Raw genomic sequence first — 21,535 nt, 5'->3', positions numbered from 1 at the left:
AGTCCCTGACCCCTGAAAGGGGAGGAGGAGGAGGCGGGGGGCGGCAGGGAGCAGCAGGCCAAGGAGCAAGCAAACCACCCACAGTTCCCTGCAAGAGGGGGGCAAATCTGAGGTCAATTAATATTTACATGCAACTCTGCAATAAGTTTGTTTGTTTGTTTGTTTGTTTGTTTTTAAAGCTAGCATAAAATCTCTCTGGCTGAGGGGCGCCTGGGTGGCTCAGTGGGTTAAAGCCTCTGCCTTCGGCTCAGGCCCTGATCCCAGGGTTCTGGGATGGAGCCCCGCATCAGGCTCTCTGCTCAGCAGGGAGCCTGCTTCCCCCCTCTCTCTTTCTGCCTGCCTTTCTGCCTACTTGTGATCTCTGTCTGTCAAATAAATAAATAAAATCTTAAAAAAAAAAAAAAATCTCTGGCCGAAGTTCCTATCTTTTCACCAGGGCTCTGGAGTTGCTAAGCCCAGCCTGGGCTTAAACCAGGGCACCAGGAAAGGAAGGCTTGTATGGCCAGACTCAGCAGCCTTCGTTCCCATTCTGGCTGAACCAGTGAGGAATTCTGGACTGATGAATGCTTACCATAACTGTACTCTAACCTAAAGGAAAAGGGAAGAGCGATTTGTTCCATGTAAAGTGAAAAATTCACAAAACGCACACACAGACACACATGGAACGCAGCCCATCAGAGAACTGTTTTGAGGCTTTTGTCTATCAGACGACACAAGCGACAATCCCATGGACACAGAGGAAATTCTCTATACGTATTGTCACTGTCTCCTTTCTGGAAATTAGACTGAAACTCCTCACATACAGAAGCCAGTACTATCCGTGTTTCCGTTCACAACCATTGGGTTCCCAGACATTTCCCACTTTAATTTTTTTCCCTAAGGCCTGGAAAACAAACTTCTGCTGCTTGTGTGAAGCTAGGACACATTGTAAAGCTCCAGTTGCTACAATGATGGCCAAGCTCAGGGTTGAGAGAGAGAGAAAGAGGGCAGGTGCTTTCCAGTGAGTGCGCCTGGGACTAGCCTCCAGCTGACGTCGTCCACACCACAGCAGAAACCCGTAACTCACCACGGCTGACACGGGGCTGTGGGAAGCCCCCTACAGCACAATTTGGCGAAGAAACTATTAGAAGACCAAAATGAGACATCACGTTTAGCTTGAGCTGCAGGTTATCAAGGCATTCCTTCTTCCTTTTTTTTTTTTAAAGATTTATTGTAGAGAGAGCGAGCACGTGTGTGTGCATGGGGGTGGTGTGGTGGGCAGAGGGAGGAGGAGGAGAGTGAGAGAGTCCTCAAGCAAACTCCCTGCTGAGCTCAGAGCCTGACCCAGGGCTCGATCTCATGACCCTGACCTAAGCCGAAATCACAAGTCAGACCCTTCACCGACTGAGCTATCCAGGCGTTCCTCTAACATCTTCTAGGACATCTCTTTGGTCATTTCTGTAACAGCTTCTTTGGTCCTCACAGTAACAAGGTGAGGTCCCCCGCGCAGGCATTAGCATCACCCCATCCTACCGATGAGACAAGCCAAGTCCAGAGAGATTAAGAGACTTATTCAAAGTCACACAGCTCATCACCCGCAGAACTGGAGCTAGAACGCAGGTATGTCATCTCCTACTTGATCATCTCTCCACCTGGAGCATGGCGTACAGGGAGGATGGAGTCCATGGCTGGATTTTCCTCTTTTGTCATTTCCCAGTGCCTGGGATCGCCACCACGGAAACCAAAAACAAGACACACGCCAAAAAATACATTTTGTATTTCCTCCCAATCTTTGAAAGAGTTGCACATCGTCAGGTAAACCTGAGCTTGTGGTAGAGAATTCCCACAACAGTCACACAGGAAACCAGAGAAACCAGCCAGACGTGCTCGTGGGGCTGAGGGAGGGCCCAGTGACGTGACCGGCCCAACAGTCCGCAGATGAAAATCTTGGAGCTAGGAAGCTGGGCCACCTGGGTGCAAATCGTAGCTCTGCCCTCCACCAGCTGTGGAACCATGGGCCAGTCCTCTAAGAGTCTATCCCTTGGCTTCAACCAGAAATAGGAGAAACAAATGAACACCCCTCACAGGGCTTGTGTGAGAACGAAACGGGGGAGAGTGCCATGTGGGTATCTGTCATTGGCATTTACGGAGGGGCTAGAGGAGGCTCAAAGACAGAAAACTGAGCGTGCCCAGTACAGCCCCAAACCACCTCGGTATGTCTGTGCTTCACAAATACGAAATGCTCAACGGACCTCAATGGTCATCATGATTGTCTGACTATGAGAAAGAGCGTGGACCTGGCAGTCTATCTCAGGTTCCAGTCTTAGTTTGTCTACATAATAGATCTGTGACTTTAGGAAAGTGACTTAGATTCTGTAAATCTCGATTTCCTGATCTGTAAAACAGAGTAATGGTATCGCCTTCCTGGAAGGGTTGTGTGGAGAATCAGATGACCCACGGCAAGTCACACACCTAGTAGGGCGCTCAGATCACGGATGGAATCAGAGTCATGTGCAGCCCCCCAACCATCCACAAATGATGGCAGTCTACGCTGTGTGCCATTCACACTGTTGCTTCTAGATCTCAACTAAAATATAGCGCAGACGTATGAGAACAGCTGAAGTAGAGAGATGAACTTCATCGAGTATTTTACGTTACTTATGGAGTAATGCTGGTCTACAGTGTCAGTTTCAAAGAAACAAAACTGAGCCCCGTCTATAAATAAGCTCTAGGTTGCTACAGACATGATCTGAACTCACAGCTCTAAAATAAAATATGATAAAATAAATCATGGCTATCAGGGGAAAGGCTTTTTGAGAAATCATATGTTCTTGGCTCTAGGTTCCATGTATCATTTACATGGGCCAACTTCCAAGCCTTGCTAGAGATGGAGGTCACTGCTGCTTAAGCCAACCGCTGTAATGTGGCTGGAGTAGAAAAGTGGGACCCAGGTAGGAACCTGTCTGCCCCTTTCTAAGCAGCAAATCTGCTAAGAGAATGAGAGACCATAACAGAATCCAAAGGGACACCTCGCTGCTGTGTGCCAAGGGGAGGTGAACTAAAGTGCCATCTGACTAGAGATCTGGGTTAAGAATAGGTTGGTTCAAGAGCTAAGCATAGAATTACTGATGTTGTTTTTGGTTTGAGGGTCTCAAGGTCATTTGAAATTATTTTACACTAACTATTTTTAAAGATATAATTGACATATAACATTGTGTAAGTTTAAGGTATACGATATGTTAGCTTGATACATTTATATATTGTAACATGAATACTACCATAACATTAATTAACACCTGGATCATGTCACCTATTTTGTGTGTGTGTGTGTGTGTGTGTGTGTGTGTGAACAATTAAGATCCACTTTCTTACCAACTCTCAAGTTTATGATACCGTATTGCTGACTATGATCACCATTTTGTAGATCAGCTCCCCAGAACTTCTACCTTATAGCTGGAAGTTTGTACCCTTTGACTAACGTCTCCCCATTTCCCCCATCCCTGAATGCCTTCCTTGAACCCACTCTGTTTCTCCGAGCTTGGCTTTTTTTAGATTCCACATATAAGTGAAAGCATACAGTATCTATCTTTCCTTTCTCTGTGTGACTTATCTCACCAAGGTGATGCCCTCAAGGCCCATCCACATTGTTGCAAATGGCAGGATTTCCTTCTTTCTCATGACTGTATATATATATATACACACACGCGCACACACACGCACATGTATCTGTACCACATATTCTTTATCTGTTCATCTACTGACAGACACTTACATTGTCAATTAAAATTATTCGTGTGTTATTGCTTAGTCAGCTGATTTCAAACATTGCCTTCAACATGAAGCGACTGAAATCCCACAGCTGTCCCTTCCGGCAATATCATCACTGTCGTTCTACCATTTTCTCTGCTGTGTTGTTTTCTTTTCCTCCCCTCCCCAGTCTGACGGACCTCATCCCAGCTGCTACGTAGCAGCTGTTGAGTAAATATATGCCAAACAAAGGGACGGATGAACCCACGGTGGACAACTGTTGAGAGCTGTTTCTCTCAGCCCCCGAGACTGAAAATAAGGAAGCCTGACTCTAAGCTTTCCTGATAAGCAGCAGGGCCAGGAGTGGAGGAAGAACTCACACTCTGATCTCTGTGGCTCACACCTGGGTGAGTCCCAGGAGTGAGGGTACCATACAGCCCAGCTAACCTGACTCACATCTGAATAATTCTGACTGTCCTGGAGGAGGAGCCAGCATGTCTCTATAAATTTTCTGAACTAACAATAAGTGAGAAATGTTTGCGTTACTGCCTCAAGACTGGGGCTGGTATGAATTCCCAGTGCACAGCACGCAGAGACCAAGGTCTTAATTAGCCTTCCCGGGCATCCGCCACCACGAGGCGCAGCGGCCAACGACGGATAACAACCCGTCTCATTTCCACAGCACCCTTCAAAACTTGGGGGCTCCCGTGGCTGCCAATTCCCCAACTGCTTATTCGGGCAAGCGTGGTGACCAGAAGTTAATAAGGGAAAGGCAGCCGAGGTTCTGCCAGAAACAGCATTGTGTTCGGCTGTGTTGGCAAATTAAGGGAGGAAAACAGTTTTAGAAACACAAAAGCTGTCCTCTGGGCTAGGTGACAAAATGAACATCCAAGGCCAATGGCTCAACGTCCGAGAATGAGTGTCAGCTCTATTCCACAGAACAGGCTATGTGAGGGTCAGGAAGACCGGCTTTGAGCTCTGCTCTTCCCCGATGAGCCACACACTCTTGGGAGGACCCCACTGCCTCTCTCTGCTCCTCCCGCCCCCCCATCAGGCTTGAATGAAATAGTCTGTATTTTCTCTTTGTGAATGTCAACCTAAAAGCCACACACGAGAGGAAGAATCTCATTCTGCCAAGACTTGATATGTTCATCATTGGCTCTGCGCCTTGGTTTCTTGATTCAACTGTGTTGATAATGCCCTTCACTAAAGACATTTTTGTTGAACGACTGAAATGTGGGAATGACATTTACCACAGCTCGTCTGTGCCAAGATGGCGGCAACAAAGCCTCCCATCCGCGTACTCTTGCAATGTGACCTTGCCGCTCTCCCTCAAGAGGCAGGATCCACGTCTCCACCTTTGGTCTGGGTCGGGACTGCCCTGATCGACAGAATATGGCACAGTGTGGGGTCAGTTTGAAGAATAGCCTTGTCACCCCTGGTGGCTTTAGCTGATTGCTTCTTAGAAGCCAGACACCACATGAGAAGTACACCCGCCCACCAGAGACCACGCCTGTGAGAGACCCAGCCACGGGGAGAGGCCCTGAAAGACGAGATGCCAGGTGAAGGGAGAGAGAAACCTGAGAGCACCGAGCTGCCAGGCATGTGAGTAAGAGGCCATCTTGGGAGTGGACCCTCCAGCCCCAGCTGCCTCCATGTGGATCAGAAAGGAACTGCACTGCTGAACTTTGCCCAGAATCCACAAAAGCAAGAGCAAAATAAATGATGGTTTTAAGCTCCCAGGAGGAGCTTAAGAGGCTCCTGGTGCAGAGCCCAACAAGGGGCTCGATTTCACAATCCTGAGACCATGACCCAAGCCCAAATCAAGAGTCTGACGCGGCTTAACCGACTGGGCCACTCGCATGCCCCGATGATGAATTTCATAGAAATAGATCTGTTTCTAAAAGGATTTGCTGAAAATGAACACAAATTGACATATACAATTATTTTCAAATCTTCAGTGTTTACATTTACTGAATGGGGAAGAATCACTCAGTCCCATGGCAATGCAAGTACCCTCAGGCTTAGCGTCAGCCTAAGTACCCTCTCCTTCTGGAAAACCACATGAGCCACCCAGGGTAGGACTTAGTCAGCCAGGGTAGGACTTAGCACTGAGAGCAATGCTTTGAATTGGCCTGTTTGTGGTCTACCTCTCGAAACAGGGAACATATCTATTCCTCTTTGTATAGGAATAGTAAAAAATGGCTAATGCATAAAGAATGCTTCTTAAGTGCCAGGGATGGTTCTAGGTACTTGACACATATCTTACATCAACCCAATGTTTACCCCACTTGGTGAGAGGTGGCCACTAGTATAATCCTCACTCTACAGAAGAGGAAACCGAGGTACAGAGAGGTAGAGCATCGTTGCCAAGTTCGCCCAGCTAGTCAACAGAGAGTCCGGTTTTAGAGCCACTCAGTCTGGGTCCAAAATCCCAGATGTTCTTAATCACGTCTCATACAGCTGCTCCTTTAGCCTTGTGTTCTCAGTGAACGTGTTTGATGCAATGAAGGCATCGACAGCAGAAATCCAATCCAACCTTTTCATACAGATCAGGATTTCTGGAAGAAAAACTTGTGCCACATGAATAAAAGTCAATTAGGAGAACTATACACAGACACAGAATCCTGCACTAACGCTAAGTAATGATCACGAATTTGCTACACAGACCAGAAATAAATCTGAAAGGGTAGATACTCCCTACCTCTTCCTGTTTATCTATTCGTGCTAATCTAGTCAGTAGCCGCTAATATAATTACTTCATGAAAATCTATGCTACTAGGAAGCAAGGGAGGGCACAGATAAATAGAGCTCACAGAGGAATATTGGAATTTCACGTTCATTCATCACCCACTTCAGAAAGCTCTTCCACCATACCATGATCTACACCATTTCCATCCCCCCATCTCCCCCGTTTTGGGGCAGGTTGTAATGCAAGAGTAAGCAGACAAGTAGGGCTTACAGAAAATCCAGCACCTGGTTAAAAAAATCCCCCAGCAGCTGACAACTGCTTGCACATGGGCCCTAACAGAGCAGGCAAGAGCTGTGCATCAAGGCCAAGGCCATGGCCCTGCAGAGGATGTGTGGCAAGGATGCTTTGGTCAGGTTTCAAACTTTTTAGTGTTACCCCTCGAAGTGCTGTCGGTACGCGAGCCGCAGCAGCATCTGGGAGCCTAACAGGAACACAGTCCCTTGTCTCTCAACACCTACATCTGAAGCTGCTAACACGGGCAGGGAAGTTTGAAAGCAGTGCAAAGTGTGGACCACATGAGTCTGGAGGGCGGTGAAAAGAAAGGGGGTGGGGGTCCGTCCTCAAGCTATGACCTTGCAGTGCCCTCCCCCAAACTCATCTCTGGCATCTCTGATCCCTCCGCCCAGAACTCCTGGGCAGACTCAAGGTTACCCTTATAGCTTAGGGAGCCAGTAATAGACAGTGGGTAGGCCTGACACTTTCTTGGACTTTCAGCTCAAAAGCATCTGAGTTGAGTCCTTCCGCCAGTTACTAGCTGTGTGATAAATTCTATGACCTGTTTGAAGCATTGGTTTCTTATCTATAATCTCAGGAAATAAACAGCAGGGAAACAGCCTAAGAGTGCCCGTGCACCTAGCAGAGGCCGAGCGTGTGTTTGGAGAAGGGGGCCCAGCAGCCTGTCTCCAGCCCTGGAGAGTACTCAGGGGCCAGTTCCACTTTCTTGCCTTCTCCAGCTCTGAAGATCGATCAGATGGCACTAACCCATCTGCAGATGCCAGAGGTCAGGACTGCTTCGTTTCATCTTAAAATTTCTCTGAACCAGAGTGACTTCTAAGAGGATCCCACATTCATTTCCCAGAGGAGGAAGCTGAAAGGGGGTGAATTAAGTGCCTGGAATAAAATCGTCTTTTTTACCCAAGTCCTTTACACTGGATTTCAGAGCAGAAGGTTCTAGAGGCAGTTCTAAATATCCTGGAAATGATCTGTTATCATTTGGGGTGATCCAAGGCCCAGGAGACCCCTTGAGTGCCATCTCTACCACGAGCTTATTGTGTGACCCCAGGGAAGTTATTTACTCAACTTTTCTGAGACCGACTTTTTTTCGCCTATAAAGGAGGCCCTCTGGATCATCTCCAGGGCCAGTCACTTGCAGCCGTAAGCAATTCAATGATTCCGAATGAAAGGTGGTCTCTGCCCATTTCTTTAAGATGTAATTTTTGGTATTGTCCACAAGGTGGCAGCACCCCTCCTTTACAGAAGTCCAGGCAGAGCAACACAAAGGATGAGAAAGAACTCTAAAGAAAGTAGCACCCATTTTTCAAAGGATTAAGTTTTCTACAATTTAACTAAAACATTTCATTTTAGTTTTGATCACTATCATCAAGAGTTTGGTTGGCAATGTGCTACATACCATTAGGAAAGGACAGTTTTATGGGGCTAAGTTTGGATTTTAAGGTATTTTGGTAGGATGAGCGAAGGTCAGACAGGAAATTAATGGGAATTTAGAAATGCAAGGTACCTGACGGCTCAAACAGCACAAGGGGTTGCCTTCTTGAAAAACGAAGCACAAGAGGCAATTATCTACCAAACGTTCATATACACAGAAATTTTAAAGGGTGCCTGGGTGGCTCAGGTCATGGTCCTGGAGTCCCGGGATGGAGTCCCACACAAGGGGCTCCCTGCTCATCTGCTTCTCCCTCTGCCCCTCCCCCTGCTTGTGCTCACTCTCTCTCGCAAATAAGTAAATAAAATCTTAAAAAAAAAAAAAACACAACATTTTCACATGGAGGAGTAACACAAAAGAGACAAAGAAACGATTGGAGAAAAAATATTTGAGATTACAATAATGAATAAAATTTGGAATTTAAAACGCACAGAAATGAAACAATGTGGTATGCTGAACTAGACATGGGAACAGAAAAAGGACATTTGAAGACAAACTAGTAACATCAGAATGAAGTGTTTAGTTAATTGTTTTGTGCTCCTATTAACTTCTCAGTTTGGACAAATACACTGTGGTTGCGTAAGACAGGACACTAGGGGAAGTGGGGTGAGGGAGATCTGGGAACTCTCTGTACTACCTCTGTAACTGTTCTGTATTTTTAAAATTATTCCTAAATATAAATTTTTTCTAGAACTTTCAGAGTGGGCACCTGGGTGGCTCAGTTGTTAGGCATATGCCTTTGGCTCAGGTCATGATCCCAGGGTCCTGGGATCGAGCCCCGCATCGGGCTCCCTGCTTGGCAGGAAGCCTGCTTCTCCGTCTCCCATTCACCCTGCTTGTATTCCCTCTCTCTCTCTGTTTCTCTCTGTCAAATAAATAAATAAACTTTTTAAAAAAGATAAATAAAACTTTTACAGAATCAAACTGTTCCACAGAAAGCAGCCAAGAATGAAAAGCAACAGTTTCATAAAGCAACGTCTCATCTTGATAATTTCAGGAGACACTTAGAGGAGGACACAGCTCAGGTGCCATGAAACTAGGCTGAATACATTAAAATGACAAAGCCTAGAATGAAGCGGGTGGTGAACAAAGAGGTGTATCCTAGGACATTACTGGGGGAATTATGCGCAGTGGGATCTTCTCTGTAAAGCACTTATTGTCATAAGCTGACAGCCTCTGACCCTAGAGTACCTGTTTCAGCGACCTATACCAAAGCAATAATTTTGAAGGAAAACATCACCTAGTCTTATGAAGTTGTAGCTCTGCTCTGTAGCACTAGAAGTTGCTCCTACAGCGGCTGTGTGCTGAGACGGGTTATGGCGCTATTCATTAAATGTGATATTATATCAGCGGAGTTAAGAACGGTAAATCTGAGAACTGCAGAAAGGAAGATATGAAATTTTTTTTAAAGATTTTATTTATTTAGTTATTTGAGAGAAAGAGAGAGAGCGAGTGAGTATGCACACGAGTATAAATGGGGGGAGGAACAGAGGGAGAGGGACGAACAGACCCCGCTAAGCGTGGAGTCCGGGAGTGGGGGCTTGATCCCATGACCCTGATTATCATGACCTGAGCCGAAATCATGAGTCAGACACTCAGCCTACTGAGCCAGCCAGGTATGCCCCTGAAATAATTTTTAAAGAGCTCACGACATGTAGTATCCTGGATTGGGTCCAGCAACCCCCCCAAAAAAACAAAACAAAACAAAACAAAACAAAAAAACGGCATTAGTGAGAGAAAAAAAAGAAAAACTGAATGAGGTCTATAGTTAATAATATGGTATCAGTAGTTGTTAATTTTCATTATGGTACTATGATAATGAAGATGTTATTAGGGAAAGCTAGGTGAAGGAGGTACCTGGGAAGTTGAACTCTGTGCCTCTTATGTAAATCTAGAATCATTTTAAAATTAAAAAAAAAAAAGAACACCTCAGAATTATACACAAACGCACATCCATTACCATCAACTAAAATAATAATTATTGGACAAAGAATTAGGTGGGCTCAAAAAACATTTCCAGAGTTTTAAAAATACTTTGCTCTTTGAGACGGGTTGGGGGGGGTGCTTGTGCGTGCGTGTGTGTGTGCACGTGTGCATGTGTGGTCATTTTATGTTGCCATTGTTTATTTAGAGGTTCCACTGAACAACTTGATTGTCAAGGTGCCCAGACTCACAGTGGCTGGAGAGGGTTTGCAACACGCACATCCTGATAGCCTGAAAATGATTTTGATTTTTTTTTTAGCATGTAAATTTCACTTAGGAAGAAAGACGTTTAGGAAGTAATCCGTCCTTAGGGACTATATTTATAATTCCATGGCACATGAAATTATTTTTTTCCCTAAAGAAAGGATACTTCCTGCTTATCTTGGGGGGCACTCCGTTTTCTAGTTTTTGGCTGGTTGAACGCATGTGCAGGGTTATCTAAAGCAATAACAACTTCTACAAAAGAACTTCAACATCTAGAAAATCTAAGTCTTTGCCACTTCTCCCTTCTCAGGTGCCCTAGGTAACCTTAAACAGGCATGAAGGGGACAGGTGGCAAAGAACAGAGTGTATGTCTGTCTTGGGGGGGACTCCTCCAAAGTGACTTCAGTGAAGTCAGTACCAAACTCATACGCTTTTTCAAAATTGGTAAAGAATAACTTCGTTTAGGGCCACCGGGGTTTTTTTTTTTTAAACGATTTTATTTATCTATCAGGCAGAGAGGGAGAAGCAGGCCCCCTGCTGAGCAGAGAGCCCGATGTGGGGCTCCATCCCAGGACCCTGGGATCATGACCTGAGCCAAAGGCAGAGGCTTTAACCCACTGAGCCACCCAGGCACCCCGCTAATCTGATCTTTTCTGACTTTTGTCTGTTGTCCCAGTAGAGACAGATGCACTGATCATTCCTTTACATTTTCTGTGCCTTAAAAAAAAAACAAAACAAAACACATTTGTTCTTATAAGTTTTCAAAGACCTTACCTAAAACAGGGTAGGATATAAGATAAATAATACAATACATGTCCTTTCTTATTAAGAACTCGGTCCAGCTCCAGTAACGTATGGCAACACGGAACCTCCTTACCAACATGAACAAATTCATAGTAAGTGTTGGAACAGACACGTGGGCACTAGCAAGAGGTAGAAAGAGAATTCTGTGCACAGGACCACTAGGAGGTAAAAAGAGGGCGCACAGCTCGGGTCATATTTCAACCAGGTCTCCTGTTCCTGGTACCAATTCCACCTCCCCTCCTGCCTGGCCCTCCCCGCCCACTTGTCAGTGTCAAGACCCCCCTCACTCCCCAGCCCTTCTCCCCTCTGCCTCCAGCCTCTGCTGATAACCCTTGTAATACACCTGGGCACAAACCAAATGATTCCCAGCCTGCCTTCCTATTCTACTGCATCTGTTCCCTGTCATAAAACTTGTCTTTAAAGGCCAGTATGTTAGCGGCAGCCCAAGGACCTGCTCAGAACGCCCCTGGCTTGGGGGTGGCCTTCATCGTATGAAGCTGTGCTGAGCCTGTAGCTGAGCGAGCGGACTAGGAGCAGCTGAAGTTCCCCTGCGAGCCCGAATGCTTACAGCCCTGATGGCAGCATGGCTGCTTCTCGCCAAGGAGTCAAGGTTTTGAAACTGCAGTGTTTCCCCACTGAACTACTACTAAGGGAGCTTACTGGCTCTTTTATTCACAGACACAGATCTGCTTTAGGAATGAAAAAAAATATCGAGGACCGGCTACATAATTGGCAAATGGAAATGTAATACGCAGAATGAAAATGCAGAGCCCCTGATCAAAGGCAGAAAAATGCCAGAAAAAGGGCTGAAACGAAATTGCTGCCTTTCCTGCTTTCTCTCTTCACTCATCATGGTGTGTTTTCCTTGGTATTTAAAGTCATGCTCTCTTGCGCACGGGATACCTGCACGATAAGTGCAGACTCTCACAAGTGCCCACCCCACAGACCAACACCTTCTGGGTTCCCCATGCTGCGAGTTGCTGGACCGATGCGCCCGCACCCTGGCCAGGAATGGGGAAACTGAGTCAGGCGTCCCCCTTTCCCATGGACCCATCTCCCCTACCCCGAGGCGCAGCAGATAGGTGACCCTCCAGTATACCCCAACTTCTGTGCCAGAACACACCACGTACACAGACTGGCGGTGGGCAGGGCCTCACCCCCACTGAACTGCCCCCCTCCCCGCGGGGAACACATTGCTGTGCTATCAGCCTGGGCTGGGTAGGCCACCACTTTGCCCTTTTCAAGATGTCACGGGAAGCATGTGTGCCCAGAGCCAACTCTCCCCGTGCTCCCAGTGAGGCCCCTACTGGGGTGGAAGGTGGTAGCGATTGCTGTGTGGCAGGGCCTGAGGGGCTGAGGAGAAGGGGAACAAGCAGTCAAGGACCTCTCAGGGAGGTAGGAAGGTGGCAGAACTATTCCCAAACCAAGGGTCCAAGTCCCTGGTGCATCGCCCCATTGGACGTCACTTACAAAAACAGGAATCCAAAGATGAGAGAATTTAGAACTTCAAGATGGCGACCACACCGCATGAAAGCCCGGGCCTAGGACCCTGTGCGAGGACAGTGGCCACATGCCCGTGTTGGCCTTGCTGGCCCCCCACCAGGAGTCCAGAAGGAAGAGCGCACTCACATTTTCCATCATAAATCAGGCCTGGGTTCAGGAGACAGAGGGTTCTGGAACAGGTGGGCCTGAGGAGCCTTGGACCACCTGCCGACCGCCCCTCCCAGGACTCTGTAAGGCTGCCGAAGCCCACTCTCTTGAACAATAATTCTGACTTATTACATGGTGCAAAGAACTGGCGTAGTGTGATACGGGCACAGTCTTGATGATCATGGAAATCCTCCCAAACCTCACTTGGCCTAGGGATGTATTTCAGGTGTTGGGGAGCTTAGGAATGAGAGCGGATTGAGGATTCATTGCTTCATCCGTGGCTCTGGGTTGACAGTTGATGAAAACCGAGCCATTTCGAAAGTCATTACTTCAACGCAAGAATATAACCTGGCCACTAAAAACTCGTTTCTTACAAACCTTGGCTTCTGGGTCGCTATTGATGCTGCAAGAATCATCCTCCTCAGCATGTGGGGCATGTCTGGAAAGAAGAACAGAAAGCCGGACTGAGAATTCTCCCGGAAACTCCAGCCGCACGAAGCCAGCCACGACGGCGGGGTCCTTTGCACCCCTACCTGAGTTTCAAAGATGCATAGCGGAGTGTTGCTCCTTCAAACTCTTTTAAACTGGGGTCCGGGTTAACTGTGGCCGCGTGCAAATCCTAGGGGGAAAACAGATGCCCTGTTAATGGAGAAAAGGGGGAAGGGCTCCCGACGGGGGCATCAAATATCAAAGGGGAGAAAAGTTCTCTGGGCAAGAGGCAGAGAGTAGGTGTGAGCTTAGGCAGATAAAGGGCATGCAAGGGCTGCTGGATGCTGGCTCGGTGCAAGCCCCAGGTTCTTACAAGACAGGAAACCCGGGGCAATCAGCTTGAAGTCATTCGCAACGGGACACATAAAAATAAATAAATAAATAAATAAATAAATAAAGGCAACATGTGTGTGAGCTGGGCGTCCCTCCTAGCAAGCCCCATCACTGCGTCCCTGCCGAAGGGATGATATTCATGAGGAAGAAAAAGATACAGCCACAGCCATGCAGAAAGGACAAAATATCGAATGATCTAGAATCTGACAATATACTTGCCTTCCAAATGTCACTATTAATCTTTCCCCCATTCAGAACAGCAAAATCACTCCATGGCTGTTTCTAGACATGTAATTATTCACATAGGAAAAAGCACATTGATTTAAAAGAAAAAAAAATTAAAGAAAAAAAAGGAAAAACAAAAACACAAGACACTGTTGTTAGCATTGATATCCACAGGACAGGTTAGGGAACAAATTCACTCTACCGGCAACTGTTTAGCTCACTCTAGATCTAGGTTATCACCTGAGGCCTAGGGCGGGGAGGAGAGTGATGGCGCTCACGTTACTTACCACGGAAATGACTGACCATTGCTAGCAGTCAGTGTTAGATCTTCTAAACGTGGCCTTAAGCACACAATATGTTTTCTGGGATTAAATGCCTCGTGGACCTAATACCATGGGAACCTTCTCCTCTCCCGGTAACCCAACAGAACCATCTTCTGGAGATGGGGGTGGAATCCGGGATGGTAACTGTCCCTGGGAGGATCTGAACACTGGGGAATGTCCCCAGTCAGGGCATAAAAACCGGAGGCTCACATTATTTTCATGTAGAAGAAAAAAGGACAAGGACAGGGCAGGAGAGTTGGTAAGGAACACAGCTTTGAGGTCAGCACCTGCTGAGATTTAACTGACCCGAGACAGCTCGCCACAGTCTAATGTAAATTCTTCCAATTCGTAACAAGCTCTGCTTCCTTGTTACACACAAGCTTCTGCACAAATTGGTGCTTGATCATGAATGATTCTGTCAACAGAATCCCAGAACAAAGCGTGGAGCCTTGCCTTGTTGGGGAGACAGCTCGGAATAGATCTTTGCATCTCAACAACCTCTCTATTGCCCTCAGACAACAGGCAAGGGTTGGTTTGTTTTTTTTCTTTCCCTTTCTACCACAGTGAGTGAATATCCAAATATTTTTCATGCAACAATTGGGGAAATAAATGAAGCGAACAAAACCCAGGGACGTCGTTATGAATGCGTTCCACTGATGTGTCAGGCCAATCACCTCTTTTCTCGGCTAATAAATCACCAACGGATACCTTGCTCAAGTCGCTTTTCAGCTAAAGCGCTTTGAGAATCAGACGGCAATAGTGACCCATGATTCCTGCTCACGACATTACTGTAGTTCGGAAACCCACTCAGAACAGGGCAGCGAAGTTTAAATGTGCCAAGTGTTGAGAGATGTGATCGTTTAACTGGGCGGGACGCGAGGAACGCGGAGCCCCTTGTCACTGGCACCACCGCCCGGCGGGCGTCACTGTCACTTTCTTTTTTCGACTAAACACCTGAACTGCAGTTTTCTGAAATAAAGTGGATCTTACACCACTGTATCTACTTTTTAAGCAATAATCTCTTTTATTGAGCAAAAGGAGCAGGAAAGCTGCCTAGCCCGTCACCTCTATCCTTACTCTATCCCCCAAAGTGGTGCTCAGATTTCACTGACGGGAAAATTCATCACATAGGAGAGTCTTATTAGCCCAGGAGACCTGTGAGCCCCTTGAAATCGGGGTGGGGTTTTGCACATGTACATTTTCCTGGGGAGAGGATCCCCCACTCTTCTGTTTCCAGAGGGGCGGGTGACCAAGGAAGGTTTAGAATCCCCCTTGTAGGGGGTCTCATGATAAGGACCTGAAATCGTAAGAATTTTAAGCTAGAATTCCTTTCTTTCTTTCTTTCTTTCTTTCTTTCTTTCTTTCTTTCTTTCTTTCTTTCTTTTTTTTTAAAGGACAATAAGCCTATTTGATTCCAAATCATCATCACAGTATACATGTGAGCAGTATTTGTTTTTTCATTGAAGCTGAATGTCGAAAAAGGTTACCAGGTGATGAGTTAGTAAGACTCCAGGTAATTATGTTCTTGAAGAGAAATTAAAAAAAAAAAAAAAAAAAAAGAGTGGGTGTTTGACAAGAGGAATCTGAAATCAAATTATTCTCAACAGACACTGTGTGGGGACAGAAAGAGTATTTTTCAAAACAAGTATTCAGGAAAGCTTTCAGCATTTAATTAAAATAGTTCTCTGTATGCATGTATGGTTAAAAAAAAATTTTTTTAAATGTATTGACTCTTTGGATGTTGGGTCCCTGTAATGTAAAAGTTGATTATAATTCTAAAATTCTATGAATCCGGCTCTTATGCTACGGAGACATGAGTCAGCTGGCAAACTTCCAACAATCACCTCTTACAGATTTAAATAAAATAAAGGTCGCATACGCCAATTATTCAAAAGCTAAAATAACATGGGGGCTCTTAAAGAAGCCCTTTAGTACAAAACTCAAGTAAGGACTAACAGAACCTATGTTATGATTAGGACAAAAGACCCTTTCCCCTCCTATATCTACAAGCACTCATTTTTCGAAATTTTCTCCCCTATAGAAGTGACCATAATTTTTCTTTTCTTTTTTTAAATTAAGGGCAACAAAAGACAACAACAATCTGTCTTGAGTTTTAAGAACCACACATTCTATACATCTAATTTTTTTTAAAGAAGAGAGAATACAACATTTTAGCTAATCTTTTTTTTTAAAGACACCCGGAAGAGACTGTTTGGTTCTACCGAAAGTCTGCATGGCGTGAGTGAGAGATGAATGAAGAGATGAGAAAAAGAGAAAGTCAGTGACAGAGGGAAAGGTGGGTGGGCACTGCGCCTCTGGAAGGACAAGGACGTCGGACAGGGACAAAGCTAGTCAAGGAAGAACAGAGACCGTGTTCCATTAGCAGTAAGTTTCCAACTGATAATCTCTGAGGCAATGCAGCTAAATCTTTGCACCATGGAATGTTCTTGAGCCAGAGTTACAGGTAGGGACATAGTCTCCTGGTGCTTTTCTTGACCTTGACCGGGTGAAGCACCCCTCCTCCTGACCAAAGTGATCACACTGAGTTCTGGGAAAGCCCTGAAGCCTTAGCAACTCAAAGGCGGTAGCGTCCCTGGGGACTGACCTATCTCCTGGGGCATGGTGTCTATTATGACCCTTCATGACCTTTCAGCATGGTGCCTTTCATGACCTCACAGTGAATCTGTGTGACGGTGGACCCACTAAGGGAATCCAATTGAATAACCTTGACTTTTTTTTCATCCTTATTTCTCTCCTGGGATCTCAGAAAGCAATTCTTCGATCATAGGAAAATGATGCATTGTCATTCTACTGGAAGAAAGAGAACACTGGAGTGGACAACGTCAACACCATAGTCTTGAGGATGCGGTCCGAGGGGATGAGAAAGGTTCTAAGAAGCAGTATCAGAAAGTAACCTGGGGAGCAAGCATGGAGGGTGAACCTGCTGTGAACCAGGCAGAGAGGAAAGCAAAAGAACATTCCATAGTGACTTTGACGGAAGCTGCAATCATCACCTCCACGTGCGTGGGCTTCAGAAGTTCTGCCGCAAAGCCCGGATTCAAATCCTGCCTCTGCTCTCATCTGCTCTGTGACCTCAGTTCCTTGTCTAGGAAACAGTGCTACGGAGACCTCACCAACAGAGTGTGGACAAACAGATCGACAGCATGAGCCCTTAACATAGGGACTGCCTGCCCGGAGTCCCAGATATGGCCGTTCCCCTATCTGCTCTCTCTTTCCAGGGAGGGAAAAAAAAGGCGGCCATTGGTAAGAATAAAAAACAGGTACCTACAGACTATAAAGTGTTATGAATCATGCTTCTTGATCGTCTTCTTGAGACCTAAGTCTCAGTACGTGTGGCCTTGATGATAAATGGCAGAGCCTGGAACGTTGGGACGTTAAGGAACAGGCCAGGTGATGTGAAAGAGCATTGACCATAGATGTGTCCACCTTTTCAGACTTCTTAAAATGCTTTCTGTGTTTTGTTGGATGCAGCACTATCAGAAGAACAGAGCTGTGGTGTGTCATGCAAACATAACCCAGAGAAGTTTAAAAAAAAAAATCAAACTAGTAAACAGATTGACAAATACGTGTGCAATTAAATTCATCTTTGTGGGCGCTTGGGTGGCTCTGTGGGTTAAAGCCTCTGCCTTCGGCTCAGGTCATGATCCCAAGGTCCTGGTTCGAGCCCCATATTGGGTTCTCTGCTCGGCAGGGAGCCTGCTTCCTCTTCTCTCACTCTCTGCCTGCTTCTCTGCCTACTTGTGATCTCTGTCTGTCAAATAAATAAAAATTTTAAAAATCTTAAAAAAAAAAAATTCATCTTTGTGAGCCAAAGGATGGTCAGGAGTGGACCTGGGGCTCCAGTGCTGGCTTTGCTGCTACAGCAAGTCAACTAAGAACTCGTCCAGCCATGAACCTGGTTTATTCCTTCATTCAGCTTCACAGTGCCAGGTGTGGGGGACACAAGATGAGGGGGGACAGATCCTCACATCCACCCCAAGGAGGGAGACTGACATGCTGCAAGTAATAATACTATAAAAAGACATCACGTTCACAGACCTGTACCCCTAGGGGTAATAATACATTATATGTTAATTAAAAAAAAAAAAAGATATCATCAGATAAAGAGCTTTCTAAGCGGAGGAATGGGAGCAGTAATTCCTAGGAGAAGCTGGGCTGAGTCGGAAGGGGCAGTGACATACAAACAAAGACGAGGCGATTAGAGGACCAGCTCTTGCACTCTCTTTATGTAGAATCACCTGGAAAGTTTATGATAAACGCAGATTTCCAGGACCCACGCCTAGAAAGTCCAGCTCAGTGGCCTCGGGGAGGGACCAAGGAATCAAAATATTCTACAAGCCTCAGAGGTCACCTTGGCCACCGTCCTTGGCTCACAGGCTGAGAATCGCTGCCACAGCATTCACTAGGCCCTTCTAGAAGGTTCTCTGCAGTCATGATTGAGTCAAGAGTTTAGTAAAAAGATGACAGAATAGCTCCTTTATGTTTTCATCTTATTTCTAAATTTATATGAAATTCCACAGGTTCTAACATAATACATGGAATTTTCCCTCCTAGGGAGTTAGCGGCTCAGGGCCCTGACAGAACCCGGAAATGTCGCAGCGAGAATGGAGTGAATGAGGATCAAGATCCCAGTTCTGAGAAACAATCCCACCTCCGCTCACTTCAGATGCACTTTCTCCTCCATACTTCTCTTCTTTAGGAACCAGGAATCCCTTCAGTTGGAAACACTAAAAGGCAAGACTTGCCTATAGGCCAACAGTGATTCATAAAAATACTTTGTATGGCTCCTTTTTTCTAAAATTCGACATCCAAGTAATTTGGAACAAGTCAATTGACTGGAGGCACCGGGGGTTGGGGAGATCACTGTGGGCCCAATTTCAATAGCAAATGCTTCCTGGCCAGTTTATAAACTTTAGAAAATACTCCTGGCATACACAGAGGAGACATTACCCATTATTAGCACTTCCCCAGTGAACTCTGGAATGTGAAATGTAAAAATTTTAAACTGTAAGGAAGCTTTCAGTACTAAACTTTTGTGAAGCAGAATCAACAGATTTGGCACTTAGTTGAGTTCCCCCCCAACCCAACAAAAAAGCTTGGGGCGGGGGTGGGGGAAGCTAAATAAAATATGGATTTCTAACCTGACATATTACAAGTTTCTTCTCGTCCTTAACATTTTGCTTTCTCTCATGGTTCCAAATTAGCATGAAATAGATTCCATTAAGGGATCAAAGAAACGGTGTCAGAGAAATCATCATTTCTCTTCTACTGTCATTAGCACCTGAGACAATGTTATTAAGAGAAGTCGTTTTCTAGAAGGCTCTGCATAGGACACTGCCGACCCTAGGGTTGAGATGAAAAGCTGTGACTCTCACCAGTCCCTCCCCTCTCCCCACCCCCTCCAAAAGAACTATGAAGCCTGGGGCGGGGGCCAGGTCTGCAGACCTTCACTGAAGCTTCATTCCACCACCAGTAGGTGTGTGACCTAGGGCAAGCTTCGCCTCTCAGTCTTGGTGTGGTCAAATTCACAAAGCAAATGACAAGGGCAGTACCAGAAGTGCAGGGTTCTACTGGGAGTTGTGAGATGGGGCATGAGCTTGGCACCATCAACACTTCATTACCCTTGGTGCCTTTGGCTTAATATCGAGTCAGCGTCTACACGTCCTGGGTATACAGCAGCCTGGGTCTCTCCCCTGCTCTCCCTCCTCTTCTACCTGCTCACCTTTGCTTCTAGGATTTGCTTCTAGGATTTTAACATACTGCCTTATAAATGTGCACGGTTCTTGGACGTAATGGCCTTATGTATGGGGGAAAATAGTGTATGAAGTGAAAAATCAAAAAGCTGATGGGAAGCATATTCCATTGGTCTACTAGATAGGAGTGGCACATGTGTTCTCTCTCTGAAGCTTAAAACGACACATGCTTTCACAAAGTTCCTTGGAGGGAGAAGGTCAACATGATGGCATGGTCAAGAGCAGAAGAGAGGCATGAGAAGGGCAGCAAGGTAGAAACTCACATAGAACCGGGACATAGCATCCAAGGCCAAGAACTAGACCCACGCCCCCTCCTACCCCAGCTGCACGGTTACAGCACTCAGAGCTTTAGTTAACTCTTTCCTTAAATAAGGAACATATTAGCTGTCCTCTCTGTCTTGAAGGGAACAAGTGAGAGGGCATTTGTGAAAATACACTGAAAGCCACAACAAGGACGCTGAGCGCTGTGGATACTTTAAGGGAACACTGAACTCTAAGAGAGGAAGCAGGAAGCGAGGGCCGTGGGACAAAGCCCGAGTCTGGGAAGGGGCCCTGAGAGGCCATCAGGATGGGAATGGGAAGTGGGTGTAGAGAAGGGGAAAGAATAGGCCCGTGTGGGATCAGAAGGAAGCTCAGGGATTAGCGGTGGACTGTGCTACCTGACCATCCTTCCCCAGGGCCAGCTGCCCACCTGTGATGCACACTTCCCAAACTTTTCTGCAGAAAACATGGCAGCAAAACCCTGCCACATTTATCGAAGAAATAAAAATCCAGCGTCCCATAAACCTTGGGCTGCCCTCCTTGGACTTGATCACACCCATGCCTTGGACTCAGGAGACAGGCTTTAAGAAGAACTTCATTTCTTCTACCTGCAGAGGACAAAAGTTGCTGGGACAAAAGTGACATCTCAAAGAGAGCCTGATCTCACTTCTGGGACACTGAGAAAGCACAGTGGGCCAGAACAAGGGAACAAGTGAGAGAGCGAAGCTCAGCTAGAACAAATGTGGTCTAGGATCCGGGAGCATTTGGAATCTCTGAGTTCTGGACCCAGTGGTATCACTGGTCACCGACCTGTCTGCACCTCAGTTTCTCTGTCTGTAATGTATGGATACTGGGGATCAGCTGGCCCTTTCCTGTCCTCGTATGGCCGTAGAGCACCCAGGTGAAGATGGATAAAGGTCGTAACAGGGGAACAAAGCCCTGGAACAGAGAAAGAAAATCTGATGCCAAAAGAAAAGATGTACAGGTGAGAAAGAGAGACGGTGTCTGCTCCTTAGGGAGAGCAGAGGTTGTATCCTGTCTGGCTCGGCTTCTGGGAGGCACTCGGTGGTCCGGGGAGAAATGCCAGGACACAATTAGGCTGGGAAGGGAGGAGGACTACATCTCACGCAAGCGCCTTGAGGTTTATCTTAGTCCCCAGCACACCTAACGCAAGGTGAATTAACTGATGGAATTTGCTTGGCAAAGAGCAACATGAGACTTCAATAAAAAGTTACCAGGGCCCCCCAGTGATAAGCAACAAAGTCCCACATGGTTCAGTAGTGTGGAAGCACATGCCTGATGATCTCACTCAAGGGCCAATCAACTGAGGCCCTTGTCTTGCACGGAG

At 46.2% G+C, this 21,535-nt stretch overlaps 1 protein-coding gene across 19 annotated transcripts in view; it reads right to left on the bottom strand.

The window, feature by feature from the left end:
- The window catches only part of APBB2 (amyloid beta precursor protein binding family B member 2), a 365,411-nt gene that overhangs the window by 90,966 nt on the left and 252,910 nt on the right, over positions 1 to 21,535 (bottom strand). For 13 of the 19 annotated variants that reach the window (XM_082728836.1, XM_082728835.1, XM_082728819.1 and 10 more), the window contains 3 exons: positions 13,824 to 13,886; positions 13,316 to 13,401; positions 13,161 to 13,221 (listed from right to left, as the gene is read on the bottom strand). In XM_082728836.1, the coding sequence (XP_082584962.1) occupies positions 13,161 to 13,221; positions 13,316 to 13,401; positions 13,824 to 13,886 (210 nt within the window). The remainder of the gene's footprint in view (positions 1 to 13,160; positions 13,222 to 13,315; positions 13,402 to 13,823; positions 13,887 to 21,535) is intronic. The other 6 variants (XM_082728826.1, XM_082728825.1, XM_082728827.1 and 3 more) reach the window with 1 other exon arrangement.

This window comes from Mustela nivalis (assembly GCF_964662115.1).
Source record: "Mustela nivalis genome assembly, chromosome: 4".
Taxonomy (NCBI): domain Eukaryota; kingdom Metazoa; phylum Chordata; class Mammalia; order Carnivora; family Mustelidae; genus Mustela; species Mustela nivalis.
This window is presented reverse-complemented; position numbering and strand designations above follow the sequence as displayed.